The 22,889-nt window shown below is 40.4% G+C and overlaps 1 protein-coding gene across 2 annotated transcripts in view; it reads left to right on the top strand.

Annotated features, from left to right (window-relative positions):
• The window catches only part of ATG7 (autophagy related 7), a 105,927-nt gene that overhangs the window by 33,038 nt on the left and 50,000 nt on the right, over positions 1-22,889 (top strand). For both annotated transcript variants that reach the window (XM_071550908.1, XM_071550907.1), the window contains exon 18: positions 7,762-7,884. In XM_071550908.1, the coding sequence (XP_071407009.1) occupies positions 7,762-7,884 (123 nt within the window). The remainder of the gene's footprint in view (positions 1-7,761; positions 7,885-22,889) is intronic.

Genomic DNA, 22,889 nt, shown 5'->3' with positions numbered 1-22,889 from the left:
AATTTAACAAATCATCAGCCTTGCTTTACTGGAAAGCAGTTCTTTGGTTTAGAAAAGCCCACAGAGGCATTTTTGAACAGTTAAAGTTGACTTTTATTCAGTTTTTCCACATTTCTACAGGGTTGCCTATATCTGTGTCTCTGCAGAATTGCTTCTGTTTTCTTTGAAGCTGGAAAAGAATGAAGGAAATTTAATTTAAAAAGATGGTAAAATAGTCAAAATTTATGAAATCCAGTAATTAGAGTTTTGAAGAAAATGCTGCTGTTCTTCCAGTGCTGTTTTGCACAAATATTGTAGCACATCCAGATAATGAAATCCTCTGCTCAGAAATAGTCTGCAAAACATGGATTTTTAAGGCTGGGTCAGGAACTGCTGAGGAGTTTCTGTTTGAGGCCGTGATAGCTCTGGGTGTCTGAAAGGCTGTGCCTTATTGTTGACATGCTGATTGCAGGGGAGAGCTGGAGGGAATAAATGACTTTATGTGCAGTACCCAGTCATTGCTGGCTTTTGACCCTTCAGAGAGGGAGCTCTGCTGTCTTTGTAGATTGTACAGGCAGCCCAAGCACCTTCAGCATTGCACAGTTGCTTTTCTTTGAGAAGAATCTTTTTCTGTGATGTTGGGCAATGCCCTTGCTGCCCTCCCAGCATTGGGGATTCTCTGCTGCCTCTGGACTGTCCCTGCAAGGCCAAGCCCAGGACTTGTGCTGTGGGTGCCTGGCCCTGTCTATCGGGCACATTATCCAGCCCCAAATCATCAGTGTCCTCAGGTGGGACCAGCAAAAGGGAAGGGCTTTCCGAAGTGCTGTAGCAATGGTGACTGATGCCACAATGAGCTGGAGCCAAACATATGGGAACTGCTGATGAGCTGATCAGCATCGGTTCTGGACAGGAGGCACAAAGGGGATAAATAAGGCTGTAAATATCCTTCCAGTGTAAAACCTGGAGTGACAGCAGATAGCAATTAGGTGACTGAAGGAGATACCAATGTGTTTAAAAAGGTCAGGACAGATGATCTAATGGTATTGGCTACTAGAAAACTTTTTTGTTCCTCTTTCTTTGTCTCTAGAATGGAGGTGTTTATTGTCTTACACTCTCTGTTCCTTTCTCCCCTTTCATTTCTATTTACTAATGCTTATATAGTTCTTATATGGACTGGAATCTGCAAATGGTGTTTAATTGGTGAGAAATATTTTAGAAAGCAGAGAGTAGCTAAACTAAAAACCTGGCAGTTTTATGTGTATTATTAGTTTATCAGTTCATGTTAGGAAAAGTGGTTACTTGTGTATGAAGCACATTACATTTATTTCAGAAAAGCTCAGAATGCATGCAGCTCCCAAGGACTGAATGTTGGCAAGACTGTGCTTTAAACTTACATTTCTAAGAGCTCTGCTTTTCCTCCTTTTTCCTTTTTTTTCTTTTTTCAGAGGAAACTGAAAAGTCCTAAGCTAAAAAAAAAATTTTAGAGACCTTTTAGGGCCAGTTCTTCAGTAAGTTAATATTCCATTTTATGTCTGTTGCCATTCAAAATTGGTGTATGAAATAGCCACAGACAAAATACGTTTGTATGAATACATTTCTACTTTAAATTAAAGCATCAATCTGTTTCTTCAGTGATTTTTCGGCACACTGTACTTGGATTAGTTAAGGTTTTATACTGATTTGCTGCCATTTTAATACTGATTATGGGAAGGTAAGGAAAGAATTGTGTATACAGTGTTTTAATTATTTGGATGTGAGCCAAAAATTATGCCAATTTTGCCTTGTAGTCTGTAACTCTCCAGTGTTTCCAGAACAGCCTTGTTCAGTGTGCACCTGCAGTGCAGCCTTCTTAGAACTTTGGTCTGTGATCTTCTTCTTAAACCTCAGTCGTGTGTGAATGCACTTGGAGTATTATCTAAGGAGGGAATTGTCTTAGGAGTCAATTTTGTGCTCATGTAACATTATCAGACTTTACTGTTGCAATACCATGAATTGAGAGCCTGAAAACTCATTACCTGATTTTCAGAAAAGTGCAGTTTTGTTACATTCTTTTTCATAGATGTATTACAGCATCACCTTATTAGACTTTTCTTTACAACTTCTTAGGATATACAGCAATAAGAATTGAGATAAATAGAAATGGCAATAAAAATGCAATAAAAATTGAGAACGTAATGAAATGGCAAGAGTCTAGGAGATGAGGGGTTTTAAAGGAAACCAGAATTATGGGTCTCATGATAACATTTGGAAGGTTAACAGTGCTGCCTATGCAACTGCCTGGTCCCAGGGGCTCAGCTGATTGCCTTCTCATTTAGGAGAATTCTTCACAGCATTGCCATCTTTCACTAAACTTGCTGTTTTAATAGCCAATACATTGAACTTTGAAGAGTGGAACTGGCAAGACTTTGACATGTCTGTCTTATTGTCCCAGCAGCTGTTGAAACTGAAATGTCTAATTTTCAGGAAGCTACACAGCAGTTTTCTATTCATTCTGCTTTGCCTGGGATAAGCAGATAGTTAACAGTGTGCAAAAATATATGTGGGCATGTCAAATTTCTAGATAGAACATTGAATATTGTGCTTTTTCTGACTCTGAAATGTTTAGTGCAGTATCTGCCTCCTTTGGGGGTGGCAGGGCAGGAAGGGAAGTGCTGTCAGCTTTGAAGAAGGTGTTTAAAGCCAGGAAGAGTGTAAAACACAGCACAGCTCATTCTGGAGGTGGGCTACCTATAGACCTTTCTTAGTGTAATCAATCTAGTTTTATTAATAATTTCTTGTTTAATTTTTCCTGAAAATGGTGTTACGTTTAATTAGGAAAGAAAAAAGGCAAATCAAATGTAAATACTGGTGAAAAGTTTTAAATTTATGTGAGAAAAATAAGGCTTAAACCATCATCCAGTTTTGCATCAGTTGCCAGTTTCTTTGGGTCAGGGCTTGGGTTTTGTGTGTTTTCTTAACCAGATACTCACTTCTGTGCTAGAAAGCAGTGCTGGAGCCAGATTCTCTTTCTGGATGTCTTTCTACCCAGCAACTGAGACTTCTTTGTGCAGGAGACTGTTTAAAAGACTATAAAACCAAGGCTGCATGTCTGTTTCTCGTTTCAAAATCAGTTCTTTTACTCTAGATCTGTATTTCTTTCCTCCTGCCATGAGATTTCAGATTTTTTCCTTCAGTAAACAGACCAGAATAAAAAGATTGCTCATGAAATGGGTTACTGAGTGTCAGTTACAGAGGAGGCTTTGGCAATACATTAATTGGGCCCTGTTGTGATAATGGGCATCCCCAGCTTCATTTGTTCCACTAAAATGTGGACTCTCCTGTAGCAGACATGGCACTTGGCAGTTCTTCTCCAAAGCTCTGACAAGTGACCTACAAGTGAGAAAAAGATTAGAAACTTTATTGCTCAGCTTGTCAGGCTGGATGCAAGAATTACATCCTTCTGGTTCTTTCTGGTGCTGCTGCTTTGCAGTTTTTGCTGCTTGAGAAAATTGATTACTGCATAGTGACATGTTACTGAATGACTGGGGAGGGACACTTCTATTCCTCAAAAAAGCCTCTGTGGCATTTTCTACATTTGTGGTCAGACAGTAATTAGTTTGAGATCAATAGTAATAAAAATTAGAACATGAAAGTATTTTCCTCCCATAAAGCTGTTACTCAGAGTGATCACAGTGGTACCAAGTATGGAGTCAGCAGCAAAGAGAATTGTTCAGAAGTGCAAAAGTAAACTCATGCCAACCATGGGCCTTTGGGCTCTGCTGGACATGATTCAATAGGAGAAAATTTCCTTTCCACACAGTGACAAACTGGTCACTTATTAAATCTGGAAACGCTTTTATGATTATTTTGTGTCTATTTATTGTCTAGACTGACTTTATTCCTGATGACCCACAAAGTGTCCCTGGTTGGTCTCCTGGCATTGGAATCTGAGAGGAGTTTTGGTTTTATCATTCTGTTTTCTTTCTGAGGTCCATTCAGTGGCTACTGAACATATTTATGCCATGTTACATTTATCAGAGAACAGCTGCTACTGAATTTGTGTACTAAAGGTTAGATGGGAGCAAGTTAATCGTATTTATCCCTTTTGTGGCATTGTTAACATTTATTCATCTGAATTGAGAAATAAAGAACCTAAAAGTGACAAAAGAAAGGTGATAAATTGAGTTGCTGCCTATATTAAAAGGATTTTGTTATAATGTGTGTCTTCATAAATGGTACTGCCCATCCCTGCTCAGGCAGCAGAGTGATGCTGCCAGGTCCTCCTTGGGCTCCCTGACAGGATGTTTGTTGGGTCATGGGACTGAAGTTTTAGATTTAAAAGTAGCTAACAGATACTTCTATGCAGCAGGCTGCTCCCATTATAGAAAGCAAGCAATTATGTTCAGCAAGTCCATTTTCCAAGCTTTTCAGGCGTCTGTGGTTGCTACTAGAACAAAAAAATACTCTTTTTTTTTTTGTGCTTTAGGTATTTAGGGTACTGTGGCTATAGTCAAATTTGTTACCCAAGCTGAAATTATCCATTGTAGCACTGTGGAGAGTCACTGTCACAGAGCAGTGTGGCGTAAGAGAGTTGCTACAGGGAGAAGTAAATGTTTTAATCTTTCCATAACAACAGCAGATTTGGTCATAGCAATGTGTATCATTTCTATCCAACTTGAAAAAAAATCTACAGTCTACTAGATGCAAAGATAGTACACCTGCAACTCGTGCTTCTGTGATCTTATTAATAAAATATTAATATTTAAAAGGCACTTAATATGAGACTTCCTAGACTCTTCCATGCTAATCACAGTATAAAGGGGACTTGGATTTAATTATAAATCATTCAGGGGGTTCATCCAAAAGCAATTGGCCATTGTGGATATCAGTGTGGTCACTTCCTGCTCTGTGTGAGCACCCAGAGTTCATTCATAGCTCTGGCAAGGAGGATGGGAAGGCTGGGCACATCTCTGACATCATACAGGGCAGGTCATACACATCACCCTGGCACACCAAACTCATGTCCTTACTGAGGAAGCAATACCTGGGAGTTCTCACTTGAGGCCTGAGTAACAGTTTTTTGGAAATGAGGGCCAAAGCATAGTTAGCTGAGTAACAAAACCAGTCAGGTTTAAAGGCTGTTTGGTGGACAACTTGTATGAAGTAAGGTTGCACTAACTTCCCTGCTCTGCTCAGAATATTTGCATATCCCAAGGTAGTTTACATCTTCTAGCAACTTTACTGCTGGGAAGAGACCAAAACATCTTACTGTTGTTGTCCCTGCATTTCATGGACATGCTGTATTATTTAAAATAAGGCTCCAGTTCACTGTGTGTAGGCTGGAGATGGTTTCAGTGTGCCATGACCTATAACCTGGTCTGCATTAGCAAAAACCTTTGCCTGAGCTCTGGGTTGTGGTTCCAACAAGCAGCAATGGTTGGGTAACACTGATAGCTTTGGGGATGTGCACAGGGAGGGCTGTGAGCACAGTCCAAGCTTGAGGCTGGTGTGTGCATACAGTGTTTCACAGAGAGCCAAGTGCCAGAGATTTCTGCACTTTGGTTGGTTGGTTAGAATTTTGAAACCCATAATAGTCATTATATGTCTGTGTCTATGCACAGTGCAATTGCACTGGTTAAGGGCTAATATGAAGAAACATCTCCAATGAAATGCTGAAGTTGTCCAGTTCTCTGCATTGCAGTGTGAACATTCAGATTACTTTGTTTCTCAGGGATCAAAAATTGAAGAAAAACACAAAGAAATGCTCCTAATAATGTTTCAATATCTCTTCTTCTTTTCCTTTTTTCTTTTTTAGTTTCTGATTATGTTTAAGGGTCATTGAAAAAATGCACAAAATGGCAAAATAAATAAGCATGAAGAACGATTTCTGCTCTCTTAGTAAGAGAACGTGAAGTGTTGGTTTTATTTATTTCAGAAGCACAAAGTGTGGACAGGAAGGTGCAAGTGTTTGTCATAGTCACCTACATCTGCCTTCCTCTTCATAGATGTGTTTCAGTTGTTTCTGTTTGTAGGGTTTTTGACACTAAGTATGTATTAGATAATTTTGCTGCTATAAGGCCATTTTGCATGAAGATGTGAGTGAAGATCTCAGTCTGGTTTTATCAGTAAGTTTACTAATCTGCCAACTAAATATAAATATATTTTTAAATTAGTTTGAATTCCTGTAGGACTCTTGTGTAAAAGCTCACTGGACATGTTTTGCTGAAAAATGCTGTTGGGTGGCGCAAGTTTCCACAGTTTTAAGATTTATCAATGCAAAGGTTATTTGAGACAATTAGGATTGTTAAACTAGAGAATAGGATTGTTGAGAGTAAATTGTGAGGACAGGCTGAGCACGTTGGAGCTGTTCAGCCCAAAGAAGAGAAGGTTGTGTGGAGACCTCACAGCACCTTCCAGTGCCTAAAGAGGCTACAGGGAAACTGGGGAGGGACTTGTCATCAGGAACTGCAGTGACAGACAAGGGGGAGTGGCTCCAAACTGAAGGAGAGTAGGTTTAGATTAGATATTGGGAAGAAATTCCTGACTGGGAGGGTGGGCAGACCCCGGCACAGGTGCCCAGAGAAGCTGTGGCTGCCCCATCCCTAGGAGTGTCCCAGGCCAGGTTGGACAGGGCTTGGAGCAGCCAGGGCTGGTGGAAGGTGTCCCTGCCCATGGCAGGGGGTGGCACTGGATGGGCTTTGAGGTCCCTCCCAACACAGGCAGTTGTAGGATTCTGTGATTTGGCTGAGTTAGATGAATTCATAATGGAACTCTCACTTCCACTCTTCTGAAAAACCTCTTCTGCTCCAGGGTGATCCTGGTGATCCTTCCCCTGCCTCTCCAGCTCCAATGTTGTTTGTATTTCTCCTTTGTATTTAAATATTGTGTGATTTTGAGGAACCTGCATGCATCTGCTCTGCTACATGAACTTCTGCAGGAAAAGTTGCTTTGGAGTCTGTCGAGCTCAGCTGGTGCATCAGTGAGCAGAGTGGCAGCAGAGCAGGCTGTTAAATCATCAGTGGTATAACTTGGAATAAAAACAGAGAAACAATACATACTGGGATTGCTCAGTCATAAGTTCCTTCCATTTTCTGGCTACTTGCTTTCACAAAACTTGTAGAATCATGTTTATCCTTGAGATGTATCTACTATTCCCTCAATCTCCATCACACTGGATTGAAATCAGCCTGGCAAGGAATTTATCTAAGCTAAAACTGTGAAGCAAAATTCTTCATGGTGTGGGGACTGAGAGGAGCAGAAGCTAAAACCTTTCTCACAGTTCTAGTAGAAACCTGTAAAACTCCCTAAAAAAAGGATGAACTGTGAAAATTAGAGCAGAAAAATAGAGAGTGCTTTAAGGTACAATAATCTGAGAAGGATGAATCTCTGGGGACTGGGAGATGTTGGACTTGGACACCAAGGCAGGGAATTTTTCAGTCTGTCCCAGCATGATTCTTTCCCTTCAACTGATGCATTGAAACAGTCTTTTGCTGTGTTTTGTGTAACTCAAATGCTGCTTTCATGACTTTACAGCAAAGTTTTTCTTCTTGCCATACCATCTGTCTTGTTCCAAGCTTAAAAATAGGTTTAAACTAGGAAATCTTAAATGGCACTTCTCCTCCCTCTGGCTTCCACCTTTCCTCACTTTAGAAAGACAGCTGGAAAAATTTCTGCCTCTTTACTATATACAGTCATTTTCTCAGTGTTAAGAAAGATTGTTCTTTTATTTTGTGAGCAAAATATGATGATGAATCATATTAGGGGTATTATATTTGAAATGCTTTCTGTTTGTTTCTTTGACAGGTCCTTGAGCACTATGAACGTGAAGGGTTTCATTTCCTAGCTAAAGTTTTTAATTCCTCACATTCCTTCTTGGAAGACTTGACAGGTCTAACTTTGTTACACCAGGAGACACAAGCTGCAGAGGTAAGAAAATGGGATTTAGATGTTAATAATTACAAATGTGATTAAATTAATCACTGATAGAATTGAGCAGTGGTATTTGATTTACACAGTGTTTTACACAATGCTTTAGACATTCTCTTAAATTAATTGCAACTTTTTGTATCCTGAATTTTCAGATACTGCCTTTAAAGGAAACAAGTGACTTGTGTTATGTGGTATAAGGAAATCAATTACCATTCTAGGTCAATTAAAATGTAATTATTATACTGCTTGATAGATTATGGTATGGGGAAGGCAATGCTGTTTGTTTGTCTAGTGACAAAAGTTAGAACTTCTGGTATGTTTTGGTCTCATAGGCAGTAACACTGTCTAAGGAGTTGTGATACTGATTGTTTTCCATAAAAAATGAAACAGAATCACAGAAGGGACTTTAAAGACCATCTGCCCCTCTACCATGGGCCTTTCACTAGATCAGCTTGCTCCAATATCTGTCTTAATACTGTATTTTCATAATGAATTGTATTCCTTACTCTCTCTGCTTATGTCTATACCATTCTACATCATAATTTACTTTTGGCATGGATGTATCACAGGGATGTTTCCAAAGTTGGCTTTGAGAGGTGATTATTCAGTCACTGCAGTGCAGTGCAAATGATGGAGCTGTTTTTTCAGCTGGAAATGGCTCAGCAGTGTTGCTTAATGATGACTGGGCTCTCTGTTCTGTGTTTTAGCTTTTTAAAATAATTGGAGCAGATGCTGGAAACATTCACCTGTAAAATACCTGATGCATTCTTAAATCAGCCTGGTAATATCTAGAAAATGTTTAAATGTATATATGAGTGGAATCCAAGAAAGGAAAACAAACACCATTTACCATGTGCCACTCATTAACAGTAAGAATAATTGTGGTCTGATTGACTTTTAGGCTGCTAATGTCAAATGTAAAAACAATTACAATTGCCATGGTTAGTAATGCATTATTTTATGGACATTAGTCAATAAATTTCTTTTGCAGTTTCAGCACGTGCACAGGTGTTTGTTTATGGAGTTTTAAATACTCTGCAAAATATAGAGTGAGGTGTGGGTTTACTGCAACTTACTGAAGTTCAATTTATCATGAAAAATGGAGTTAGTGTGTTTTCAAAATATCTTTTGGTTCAGTACTGAGGTTTACGCAGTGAAATCATTGCTCATAGTTGGAAAAACTGGTATATAAAATATTTGCAGAGCTAATGCTTTCAAATTGGCCTAATTACCATAAACCCAGTGACTTTTCTTGATTGCTTCCCTGCAGTATTGCTGTATTTTTGTGAAAATTCATGTGTTTTGCCAAGGTTAACTAGTTTAATAATCTTGATAAAGTCTGTGTTTATGAGGATTAAGATCTGACAGGCAGATTATCTGCAGATTCTGGAGCATGCTTGCTTGCTTCAGATTAAAAGACTTATTCTTTGATTGCATTTTGCCATTGTTGGCTCTGAAAATGAGAGATTGTTTTGTGGTCTCCCACTACTACCTCAGTACATAATCTGGGGTAATTTTCATTTTTTTAGGTGCACAAGAGAGTGCTTTTAATATATTTTCTGCTGAATTATTCTTGTATTTTGAGTGCATTTTGTCACACTGCAATTGGTTAGTGTGAGGTCTGCAGAGTGGTTTTAGTGGTTTTCCAGGTTTCTGGCTGCTTTGGAGCTGCTGTTGGCAGAATGTATTCTCTAAAATGGAGGCATTAGATTGGTTGAGGCTGGTGCTCCTTTAGCTTGGTTTGAGATATTCTTGTTATATTCTAAGGACTGCAGCAAAAGCAGTGAGAGATTTCATAAGACATTTCTGGCCACTGTGGGTGATTAGAATATTTGATTGTTCTGTTGAGAACTTACATGCCTTTCAGCACTCAAATCCTTCAGAGAGATTCTGTAGGTTATTGGTGGGATTGGAGACCATAAAGATGGTTTCTAGTAACTGAAGACTTTCCTTTCCTCCTGTTTAGTAAAATTTCACCAGTACTATTTGTGCGCTGTGAAGGAAAGAGCCTTGTAATGTTGGATGTCATCCAGTGTTACAATTACTGCACTAACATCTCAACTGGTTGTAATTCTGTATATAAAATCCCTGATAAACTTGAATCTCATAAGGAAACTACTCAATCCCTTTAAAAAGGGTTGCTATTGAAACATTGATTCATGAAGAGGATTTAATGGAATCTTTTGCTTGGATTGTATTGTTGCAGTCAGAAAAACGGTCATGCTGGTCTTATGCTTCAGCATCTTAAGTGAAATTACACACTGAAACTGTTTCTTGTTTTTTATTTTTAATTCACCTAAATGCTTAGCTGCTTTCATGATGTGTATGTATAACTGCTTTAGTGAGAAATTGCTTTTAAATTTCAGTTGCTTAAAAAATATTCTGGGTAGGTTATGCAAGTTTCATAGGAGTGAATGTTAAACAGAACATTTTTGGATGACTTCAAGTTTCCATAAAAACTCTCCCTCACTACATTATTAGCACAGACTGCCTTTGCCCACATTAAAGCAATACTATTTGCAGTAAGATACCATATCAGTTAGTTTTGGATACATGTGCAGAATAAAGATAGTCACAGTCATAAAGTACTACAAACAGCATTTATTGCAATACCAGCTAGCAAGAGAGAATAAAAAAAGAATAAAATACTTAACCAGAGAATAAACAGTATAAAATACTTAATAAAAAGGATACAATAGAGCTGAAATATAGTTGATGCTGCAGCGGTTGCTCCCTATGCCCGATGCTCCCTCAGCAGGCAGCCCAGGACTGCCAGGGTGGGCAGCAGCTGGATGGCACCAGCACTTAGGGGTGACCCCTGGAGGCCAGCGCGGGCCGGGGGAAGGGTGGGTGTCACTCAGCTCCTCCACTCTGAGTCTGGCACGGCCAGGAGCAGGGATGGACTGGGCTGTTCTTCACCCACAAACCAGGGACTGGCCATGCAGGTGCCAGGTGCCCTTTCCCACTGCAAGAACCAGCAGGTCCAGCCCTGGCATCACTCATATCCTAGGGCAGGACCTACCATGTGGTTGAACCCATGCAGCTGAGCAGGTGAGAACAGTGAGTGACAGAGAGTGGTGGGAACACAGAGACCCAGCCTAGCCAAGGGGGGCAGAGCCCAAGGTGTCACCTTCCAGCTGAGAGGTGGCATTGGTGCAGACAGACAGCACAGAGGACCCTGAGAGGGACACACAGGCCCTGCTGAGCGCAGGATTCCCAGCCTGGCCACAAGGATCCCAGTCCCAGAGCTGTGGGAAGCAGATGGGGACGGCAAGGGGAGCAGCTCTGCTTGGGAGCCACGGGTCAGGAGCCAGGCAGGGCAGCTGCACACATGTGCTTTGCTGCAGGGGGTCCTGGGGGTAAAGCAAGGTGCTTGACATCATGAGAAAAGCAGCCAAGTGCAGAGTGCTGGGCGAGGGCATGAGGCTCAGTCTGACTTACCCAGCTTTGCTATCAGCTTGTCACAGATCTTGGTCAGAAGACCAGAATCTCCTGATTCTTCTGCTGGAGGCTTCTCTCCAGGGACTTCACCTTCCTCTGCTCTTTGCACAGCCCCATGTGCAGTGCTGCACTCTCCGCCTTGGACTTTATGTGCATCTGGACAGTCTCATTGTTGGCTTTGTCCAACTTTTCTTCTGGGCTTGATACTGCCGCTTTTCCTGTTTGACCTGGGTTAGATAATCTTAAGCACATTTCTTCAGGGCTTCTTCATTCTTCTTAAAGCCTTCCAGGATGCTCTTCAGGTTTTTATATCTCCTGAACAGATACAACAGAGACCTCTGCACTGAGTTCAGGTCTGCCAGAGCCTGGTCCTTTTCCATTGTGAGCTGCTGCAGGGTCTTCTGAGATGTTTGTTGTCTGCTCATCCTCTATCATCTGGGCGATGGTCTTCTCATACTCAGCCACAATTTTCTTCACCACCGACACTTCCTGCTGGCTCTCCTCCTATCTCTTCTTCCACTCGTTGGCCTCAGTCTCCTTGGTGATTATCTCCTCTCTGATGAGCGTGAGCACAGCCATCTTCTCGGACTCACTGAGGCAGGTGCTGTCCAGGGGACTCTCACTCCTGGTGTCCCTATTTATCAGTTATCCATTATACTACATAGGACCAGTACACAGGATAAGGTGATGCCTGAGAGGCAGCCAAACTCTGCCTATTCATTGCCTTAATAGCAGCAGTCCGTGCATGCTCTCACCTGTTGAGTAGGGGTCCTACCACCCCTGCCCATATAATCTTCCTCTTACCATCAGCTTTCTCACCTCCTGTATGACCTCTACTATTGTGTTCCAGGGTATTTGTGTCTCTCGAGGCTGTAGCCAAGCCAGAGAGGAACACAGCCTTGGTAACAGAGAACATCCAGTGTTACACACTTACTTTGTACAATACTCTGCCTGGTTTCCCAGCATGCTATAACTACTTTCTCACCCTTCTGTTCTCCACTGATCATCTAAATTAAGAGTACTGTCTTTACATTCATGTTTTTCTGTAATTTAGCAGGCAGCAAGGCCAGACACAGACCAAATTATAGCATTTTATTACACTGTAATACAGATATGGGAGACTTTTCCCTTACTGAATATCTTCTTTGCTTGCATTGTTCAATTTCCTGTTCCAGGGCCATGCTGTTGACCTAAGTATTAATACCATCTTGACATGCATTACCTTGTCTTTTTAAAATGACTGGTAAGAATATAATCCTAATTCAACATGCAACCAGAGCAGTAATCATAATGCAGATTTATTTTGTGGTTTATATTTGATACTTATTGCAGGAGTTTTAGTCAATAGAGCACCTATTTCTTTGACATGAGATGCATCAGGAAATTATAAATGTTCAACATGACCTCCTTAGCCTGATGATTTACTCAGTAAATAGTAATATTAGCGAGTGTTTCTATTCTATTGTGAAATAACAGTGAATTTCAGACATCTGCTTTTTCTACATCTGGCTTTAATTTAGGTTCTGTGGAACGTTTTTATGGGGGTCTTGTTTGGTTTTTTTGGGTGTTTTTTGTTTGTTTTGTTTTTTGTTTTTTTCAGTACCACTTAGATATTTATGTACCATTTCGTCAAGAGACTGGTGACACACATGGCTTTGAAGGCCAATAGGAGCTGTGGGAAACTCCCATGTCAGCACTTAGGCCTTGTTTCTACTGAATACAGTTCATTTTGGGAGCTGCCCAAGCTCATGTGAAAACTGCACTTCTGTTCTTCAGATCACTTTATCTCCTTGCTCCTAACCTAAACTTTTAAACTTGAAACTTGTTCAATGGGTAGTCGAGTTTAATAGCTGGGCTTTAAGTAGAGACAGTTTCTCGATCCTTGAATTATTAGTGAGAAACTGGAGGTGCTGATTTGGAGACAGAGCAACACAGCGGATGGTTTCCAGTGCAGAACTTGGACTGCTGTGTGTCAGTGCATGCCACAGCAGCTGGTTGGCACCCACACACACCAGATTTAACCTTGCAAAGGGTAGCAGTGTTTGCTGCTGGGGAAAGCTCTTCAGATTCAATGCAAAATTACAGCTTTCCTGGGTATTCTCTCAGCTAAGCTGTGTTAAAGGTTAATTTTTACTGATGTGGCACTGCTGGAAGTAGAAACCAACACAGTAACAAAGCCCATATAAAGCCCATAGCCAAGATTGTTCCATAGTTGTGGAGGAACCATTCCCATTTGTAAAATTTTCAGAGAAACTTAGTTCTTTAAGGCTACTTATTTCATTTTTGCCCATTTTGTCCAGAAATAACCGCTGCTGTTCTTCAGACCCAGTTTTAAAAAGAAGTGAGTCTTATCCTTGCTGGAACATATGTAAGTGCTCTTGAAATCACAAGGAGTAAAGCATCTTATTGTAAGGGGCTCTCAATACCAGAACGAGTGATAATAGTGGGAAAGGGAAATTTTGGCATGAATTCACTGTAGTATGAGCAGTTGAATTTCTATACAACCATTCACCAACTATATTAATTTTCAGATGTACAGAAACCTCATTTCTCTCTGTTCTTAACAAGACTCAAGTGTAAGTACACTTTCTTACTTGGGATTTCAATTCCTAAATTATTTGAGTGCTTTGCTGTACTTTCTGCTTTCATCAGGATGAAAGAAGATGATAAAATACATACAAGAAATAAAATTTTCACTTTGTTTTATGATTGATTAAAACACAAGGAGGGGTAGAAGTCTTGGAATCTACGGTAGTCATGAAGAATTTTGGAAAAAAAAGTCATATCCAGACCAGAGTTCATATTTCTGGATGTGATTGTAAAGGTCAGATATTGGTGCCAGCAGGTCATGATATCTGTGCTATTTTGCTTTAGTAATGTGGCAATTCAAGTTTTTTGTCTCTTACAAAAAGTGGGATCCACAGTGTCTGTAGTTTCTATGACAAGTTCTTGTGGTCAGTGAATGAACCCTGTTTGTTATTTGCAAAGTCCCTTTGCTGTACTGGTTTACTGTATCCCAAGCAATGCTTCTTATCCTATCCAAGGGTAGGATCAATTAAAAAAAAAGATTCATGCTAGCAAAATACTCGGAGCTCTTTGACTATGAGAAAATATAGAAAGCCCTTTTTATTCTGGTTCTGCACTTACTTGACATTTGTGCCTGACCATTTTTCAGTCATTTCTTGGGGAGCAAGGCTTAGCTGTGTAATAGGCAGCTGGTATTAAAAGGGGATTTATCCTAATTTGGAAGAAAATTCAGACTTTCCAGTGTGCTTTGCTATTAAAAATACCCTGCTTGTTTCTGATTCTGCATTATATTATGCAACATATTTGATGTTGAAACAATAACATCTGAATAGCCAAAAAAACTCCCCCAAGCAAAGCAGAAAAACCCAACTGCAACAATATTATGAGTAAGTTCTGTAACTTACAAGTTTTTTGCTGTTAGCCAAGCAGTATTCCGAGTTTAATTTTACTAGATTTTAGGAAAATTTCCTGAAGAAATCACTACTGATGGGTAGACCAAAATGTATATTCAGGACTTTTCTGTGTCTGTGAGCTTTTTTGTTTTCCTTCATGTTTTTAATCTGGTGCATTTCAGGAGAAATTCACTTTGACAGGTTCAGGCCTGCCCTGGAATTTCTATCTTAAGAGATTAAAAGATTAATTTGTTTTTTTTTTCAGGAGATGGTTTGTTTTTTCTTTTTGAGTTTTCTCATTATGTCAATTAGTGTCATCGTATTTCTTCACTCATCAAGCAATATTTCCCAGATCTTCAAATAATGTTAAATCTTACTCTGAAAAAAAATTCCTGTTGAACAGAGTCCAAGTGAGAATCGAGTCTCAGTTACTGCATATTTTAAAATGTGTGTAAATTTGCAGTGCATTCAGGTGATTATGCCTTGTTATTAAAAGCCTAAAATAGGTGCAGTTATTCTGTCCTGCCCACACTGTGCTGCTGAACTGATGGTATTTCTGCTGTTTCATTGACATTTTGCCAACAGAGGTAATTGTTACATCAACACAGAACAGTTCAGACTGACTTTTATAGCCTTTGAAGGAGCCCCAGAATGGTCTTTATGTTGATACCTTATGTTGCTCCTTGAAGATTTTAGAAATACCTGTGAAGTGTTGCCTCTGTTTGGTACCAAAACATGATCTCCCTGTCTTTCCCCTGACATCTTTACTGATAACGTCAATTATTTTCCCTAGTTACACTCAAATGCTCTTCCTAGGACATATGTCAGCAACTGATGGGTACAAATACTCACGTTTTGTGATCTATTTGAATAAACGTGGATTTGTGCCCTTAGGACAGGGAGGGGCATGTGCAGTCCTTTTGTTTTGAGGGAGCCAGGAGGGAGAAGGGGGAAGGATGGTTGGTTGTAGGGTTGTATGGAATGGAAAAATTCCTGTGCCATGTCATGGGAGTGCTCCGTTGGAGGAAGATGTCAGGGCTGAGAGCCAGAACCCTCTGAGTGGATCCTGCAGCACCAGGGCCTGGAGTGCCACAGTCACAAACATCTTTGCATCAGACAAGCCTCAGTATTGTCTGAATTCCAAAGGGATGTTAAGTGAGGGCAGCTGTGAAAATGCTGCTCATACCACTGCAAATGAATAAATCTGCATTGTCATGAACATCCCATGTGATGTCTCAAAAATATGAAACAATCTTATTTTTACTTGCAAGTTTTGACTTGTAAATGATGGCATCCTTCAATAAAGAAGGCAACTAATTAGCTCCAAAGTTTGATTGATTGACTTGCCAGACTTGTGTAGTTATTAGTCAGATTAAATGAAACTGCAAATTCAAATGTGTTAGAATTAATTCTTGAGGGCAAAGATAGAGGAAATGCTTTATTCAATGTAAAGAATTTTTTAATTTAAGCTGCTGTTGCTATCAAGTTGTATTTTTTGTTTGAAATTTCAAATATATGGAAACAATTTAGACTAAGCTACTTAAAGAAATAGAATAATGGCATTTGGATTAGCAACAGATGAGGAGGTGGTTTTTTTCATGTATTTAACTGTCAATTGCTGTCATAGTGCCAAAGCATTGATTGAGTTTAAATCTCTATATAAAATTTTGCAGTAAATCTCACACAGCTGTAAGATGGAAAATGCTGCTATGAATAAACTTATAATGTCATCAGTTTTTATGTGAGGGTGAAAAGCTCTGAATAAATAGCTCTACAAACCCATTAGCCTCAGTACCACAACACCTTTCCAGGTGCTCTGAAACTGCTGAAGCTTAATATGTGCTTTAGGTTCCTCATGGTGCTCACCCATCTGGGAGCACTGCCTGGGGCAGGGAGTAATTCTGCTTTGGTTGTGCTCTCTCTGAGCAGTATCGATCAGTGGAGGTTTGTCCTGTTCTGTGTCAGACATTCCCCACCAAGAGGGCTCAGTGTCTGTACTTTGGGATGTTTCCTCTTTTAATAACAGCAGCACCTCAAGTGCAATTGCAAAGGTACACTCATTTTCTTTATGAATCACTTTAATTGCCTTCATAAGATCAGTATCTAAACAAGGAGTATTTGCAGTGATGAAGTAATGCTTTGATTTGTGCCATGGTAGTAAATGATATCAAATTGTACTTTATTTAAGATTTAGACTAGTTTTCTTTAATGATGAACATAGCACTGCAAATTTTGAAGTGAACTAATACCTGAAGCTGCAAAATCTGAAATATAAATTTACAGCTGTCTTTAGAAATGAATTGTGCCTCTAAGGAACTTGAGACACCTCTTCCATTTCCGTATGTCAGAAGACATAGCCCCAGTTTTTGCATGGAATGTTCTGTCACACTGAATTGGAGTTACTATGACAGAAGAGCTTCAGTATTCTGGTGTAATTTCTTTGCCAATCTCTGACAGTGCAAAGTGAAGAAGTTATCAATGAGTTCGATACATGAAATGTCTCATCCATTACTAGAAGTATTTTTTAGTTATGATTAACCTGATTTTTTTCCATTTGGTTTGGTTTGGTTTTACTGTTGAGGGGTTCCTGGTGTGTATTTGGGCTACCATTTCTCTTCTAGAAAGATTTCCAAACTTCCTTTGAAGGAAAAATCACCAGTAAAGAAGGGAGAAGTAAAATAATTCAGAGATTATATCTCTCCCATTCCAATAAATTTTGTCACAATGAAGAATGAATAGACTGTTTAAGATGCATTCTGTTATTTTTTTCCTGTGAAGAATAAGAAATTACACAACACAGACAAACATCCTGATAAACTTTGTTTTGTAACTAGGAACATAAATTATACAGAGTGTATCTCAGTTCAAGCACACAGTTACAGAGTATATGAGCCCTTGTAGATCCTTCTAGTAAAAAAAAAAAAAAATTATGCTGCTGGACAAATGACTACCAGATACAGATTTCAGCCAACACAGACTGTTGCAGCCTTTGCCAACGGTGCCGTGAATGGAATGTTTGAGTGTTAATTGAGTTCCTGGATTATGTGTGAGTGCTCCATCCCCTGGATTTTATTGTGCTCTGTTCATCTTGTAGGCTGTTAAATGTTGTCCCAGAGTATTTAATTGTTAAAAGTGTTTGCAGTCTTCTGACAATCTGTATTTCCTCTGGAAACATCTCTCGGACTTTTCTTAAGGTGATCAGAGCTGAGCAAGAGAACTCGTGCAGTTATTGCATATACTCAGTGCATTGGTGTTTCTTTATTGCCAGAATCTAATTTAGACCACAAAACCTTCCTGCAGTTACAGCTTCATTTCCAACTTTGTGGACTTCTGATTTGCCTGTAAATATATATATATATACACACACACACCTAGTAAATGGTAATAAATGACGTTTTGCAAGGTGAAGAGTTGCTGAAAAATCCTGTAATTTTAGCCCAGCTTTTCTCCAGTGCCAGTAATTGCTAATTCACGTGACAATCAGAGGAAATGAAGCATGACAAATTCTAATAACAGAACATCAATTTTAAGATGTATTTCTATGTGAAATCTCATGTGGAAAACTATTTGGAAACTACTTCTCAATGTAAATTTTCACAATGTCTTAGTTTCTTCCTTAATGAACTAGGGAAGAATTTTACCAGCATGTGTTTAAAGATTTACAGCCCTGTTGCTACTGTAATGCAAATATTGTTGGCTGAATTTTGGTTGACACTAATTTTGCAAATTTGAGTGGCCTCTAAAATTAGCTTTTATTGGCCTGAGTTTTCTTTCAATTTGACTCTGAATATTTTTTTTCTTTGTATTGGGTTCTGAATATTTTCCTGGTGTTTGCACTTTATTGAACATCTCGGCAAGTGCTGGTATTTCCTTTCCCTTACTGTATTTCAGGTTCTCCTGAAGATTTCTTTTTACACCATCTTTTCCTTGAACACATTATAACTTGGCTTCCAGCTGAGATCCACCATGCACCATATTTGTGTTTATGGAATTGGCTGGATCTTAGAGGGACCACCTGATAACTTAGGAGTGATAAAAAATATCCAGTTCCATAGTTAAACACTAGATTTGATTCCAAGGTTAGCCTATTTGTGCCTGAGAAAATAAGGATTGGTTATCACTTATCACTTTAGTGGTAATTTTTCCTTAGCAGTGGCTTCTCTTAGTTTAAGTCAAACTGGGTGGAAAGTCATGTTCTTGTCAATGAAAGTTGTGTCTGACCTCATGAGGAGACATCAAAAAAGTCTATAATGTTATGCATGCAATAAAAAATTTGCCCAGAGAAAAGGGTCTAATTTGTGAGTTTAGAGAGCATAACATTTTAAAAAAGTTTTAGGATGAGCTTCTGTTTCTTTGGTCTCTCAACATCTAACCCCCCCCCCCCCCCCCCGGGTATTAACTAATTAACATGCTTTATATTAGTGATGCGTTCCACTCTATAAGTATTGTCTAGGACACTGAAACTATTTATGTATAATATTTCATGAAGCAAAAGCTGCTTGTGAGTTACTGAGTTTGTTGTTATTTTCGTATACTTTTTATTCTGCAGGTCTGATGATGATTTTTAGTCCTTTAATTGTTCCACAGTAACCTTAAAATAATGCAGTTTCACTGGATGAATATGAATGGTTGGTAAGGGCAAAATGCCAGACTTTGAAATCTAACAACTTCATCTTTAAATTAAGTTTGAGCTGCAAGCACTGGTAGGAAGGGAAATTTCTGGCTAAAATGTGATAAGGATCTAATCACAGATCTGATTTTGAGATCTGTGTGTAGCAGTTCTGCTGAATCTCTCTGTGTGAAGGCTTACATGCAATGTCTGATTCCAGAGGTGTAAAATCTCTCAAAATGGCTTCTGAATGGCACGTGACTATCTGAGACAATAAGGGAATTGACTCTATTCCAGCTAAAACACAAAATTAAACATAAAACTAGCTGGAATGAACTTAAAGCTGGAATGAACTTAAAGCAGTGAGATTATGGAAATAAATTTGAGAAATACTCTGTATGTGCAAGCACATCAGCACTTTGTCATCTTAAAATATGGGCTCTGTATTTACTATACACAAAATAAAATTTTGTAATTGTAAAGCATTGACTGAAGGCTCATCATCATCATCATCATCATCATCATCATGGCCAGGCTTCGCGAACGAAGATTTGAGAAGGGCACTACCCACGCTTGCTGCAAGCATGCTGGTGGCTAAAAAGGCTGATACGGGATAGGCAGGTCCGGTCACAAAAGGCAGAGCGGAACGTCTCCCTAGGTGACATTGGCAAGGAACGGTTCTTTCTGCGTTGTCTTTTCTCCTCAAGACTGACTCTCCGTGCATTCTCAAAGGAAGCAGCAGCATCGTGAATGGTGTGTCTCCATGAATCCCGACTGGAGGCCAGAGTGGACCACTGGTGGCAGTCAATATGGCCAAGGCTGAGGCGTTGTTTCAGGGAGTCCTTGTATCTCTTCTTCAGGGCTTCTCTCTTGTGGCAGCCGGTGGTGAGTTCACCATAGAGCACAATCTTCGGAAGGCGGTGATCCTCCATCCTGGAGACGTGCCCTGCCCAGCATAGCTGCGTTCTCATCAGCATGGCCTCGATACTGCTGACCCCTGCCTGTTCAAGAACAGACACATTGGTCACGTAATCAGACCAGTGGATGTTTAGGATTGAACGGAGGCAGCGCTGATGGAAGCGTTCGAGAAGCCGCAGGTGGTGGTGGTAGATGACCCAGGATTCAGACCCATATAAAAGAGTAGACAGTACAATGGCTCTGTAGACACTAATCTCTGTACTTTTCTTTAGGTGTTTATTGGACCAGACTCTTTTATGGAGTTTTCCGAAGGCTCTGTATGCCTTTGCCAGCCTGTTGTCTATCTCTTTGTCAGTCTTACCGTCTGAGGAATTGATACTTCCCAGATAGGTGAATTGCTGGACTGACTTAAGTTCTGAATTGCCCATGGTGATGTGAGGATTATGGAAGACTTCTTGAGATGCAGGTTGGTAGAGAACTTCCATCTTCTTCAGGCTGACTTCCAGCCCAAAAAGCTCAGCAGCCTCTGCAAAGCAGGATGTTAAGCACTGCAGAGCTGCTTCTGTGTGAGCAACGAGGGCGGCATCATCAGCAAAAAGCAGCTCACGGACAAGGTGATTCAAGGTCTTGGTGTGGGCCTTCAGTTGCCTTAGGTTGACTAGGCTTCCATCGGTACGATATCGGATGTAGATGCCGTTTTCTTCATTGAGGTCTGCTGTGGCTCTTTGGAGCATCATGCTGAAAAAGACTGTGAATAGAGTTGGTGCAAGAACGCAACCTTGTTTCACACCATTGGTTATTGGAAAGGGCTCAGAGAGTGCATCGCCATATCTGACTTGTCCACGCTGATCCTCATGTAGCAGGATGATCATTTTGAGGAACTTGGGGGGACATCCTAAGCATTCCAAGATCTGCCACAGGCCTTTTCTGCTCACAGTGTCGAAAGCTTTCGTGAGGTCAACGAAGGTTACATAGAGACCTTTGTTCTGTTCCCTACACTTCTCTTGCAGTTGTCTGAGAACAAACACCATGCCTGTGGTGCTCCTATTGGCTCTGAAACCACACTGACTTTCAGGTAGAAGATCTTCTGCAATAGTGGGTACTAATCTGTTCAGAAGTATTCTTGCAAGGATTTTACCAGCAATGGAGAGCAAAGTAATACCTCGGTAATTTGAGCAGTCTGATTTTTCTCCTTTCTTCTTGTACAGGGTGATGATGACTGCATCACGGAGATCTGCTGGTAGTTCCCCTTGTTCCCAGCAACGCACAACAAGCTCATGGAATTTGGCATGGAGTGCTTGACCTCCATGCTTCCAGATTTCAGGTGGAATTCCATCAACCCCAGCTGCCTTGCCAGGTTTCACCTGTTGTATGGCCTTAAGTGTCTCTCCCATAGTAGGGTCTGCATCCAATTCACGTTTCACCAGTTGTTGTGTAATGTGCTGAATTGCTGAGCCTTGGACTACATGGTTGGCACTGAAGAGAGTCTGAAAGTGCTCAGACCATTGGTTCAGGATGGAGGTTTTATCTGTTAGAAGCAGTTGACCATCTGCACTGAGTAGGGGGCTTTGAACCTGGTGTGTGGGTCCGTACACTGCTTTCAGGGCCTCACAGAATCATCTTTGGTCACCCAAATCTGCGCATAGTTGTGTCTTTTCTGCTAGGTCAAGCCACCATTTGTTCTGGATGTGTTGAAGTTTCTGTTGGAGCTTACTGCATGCAAGACGAAAGGCGGCTTTTTTTATATGGCAAGATGGCTGAGCAAAGTGTGCTTGGTGAGCAGTTCTCTTCTTCTTCAACAATTCCTGGATCTCTTGATTGTTCTCATCAAATCAGTCTTTGTTTTTCTTGGAGGAGAACCCTAGGGACTCTTCAGAGGACTGCAGGATGCAACTTTTAATATGTTGCCAAAGCGCTTCAGGAGAGGGATCTATGGGATTATCTTTAAGTCTAGTTTGAAGGTTTTCCTGAAGGCTGTCTCTCACTGTGGCTGTTTGAAGGTTGCTGACTTGGAGCCTCCTCCTCGGAATGCCGCCTCTCTTAGGTTTGGGCTTGAAGTGGAGGTTAAGTTTGCAGTGCACAAGGTGGTGGGTCTGTTTGACATTCTGCACTCGGCATCACTCGAGTATGACGGACATCACTGACATTTCTCTGTTGTACTAAGATATAGTCAATGAGGTGCCAGTGCTTGGATCGAGGATGCATCCAGGTTGTCTTCAGGCTGTCTTTCTGTTGAAAGATAGTGTTGGTGATGGTTAGCTGCCGTTCTGCACAAAACTCTAGCTGGAGACGTCCGTTGTCATTGCAGTTTTCAACGCCATGCTTGCCCAGGACTCCTTTTCAGGCTTCAGAATTCTTACCTACTCTGGCGTTGAAGTCACCAAGGATTATGATCTTATCATCTGCAGGAACATTTTGGGTGAGGCGGTGCAGGTCTGTGTGGAATTTGTCTTGATTCCGCTGGGTCAGCTTGGAGAGTTGGGGCATATACGCTAAAAAGAACAACATGTTGCTTGTTGTGTAGGGGGAGGCGTAAGGACATAATGCGATCGGAATGACCTGTCGGCAGATTTTCAAGTTTGGAGGCAATGGAGTTTTTAATCATGAAGCCAACT

The sequence above is a fragment of the Pithys albifrons genome, chromosome 3 (genome assembly GCF_047495875.1).
Source record: "Pithys albifrons albifrons isolate INPA30051 chromosome 3, PitAlb_v1, whole genome shotgun sequence".
Classification (NCBI taxonomy): domain Eukaryota; kingdom Metazoa; phylum Chordata; class Aves; order Passeriformes; family Thamnophilidae; genus Pithys; species Pithys albifrons.
Note: the sequence above shows the minus strand (reverse complement) of the source record. Positions and strands in the feature narration are given on the sequence as shown.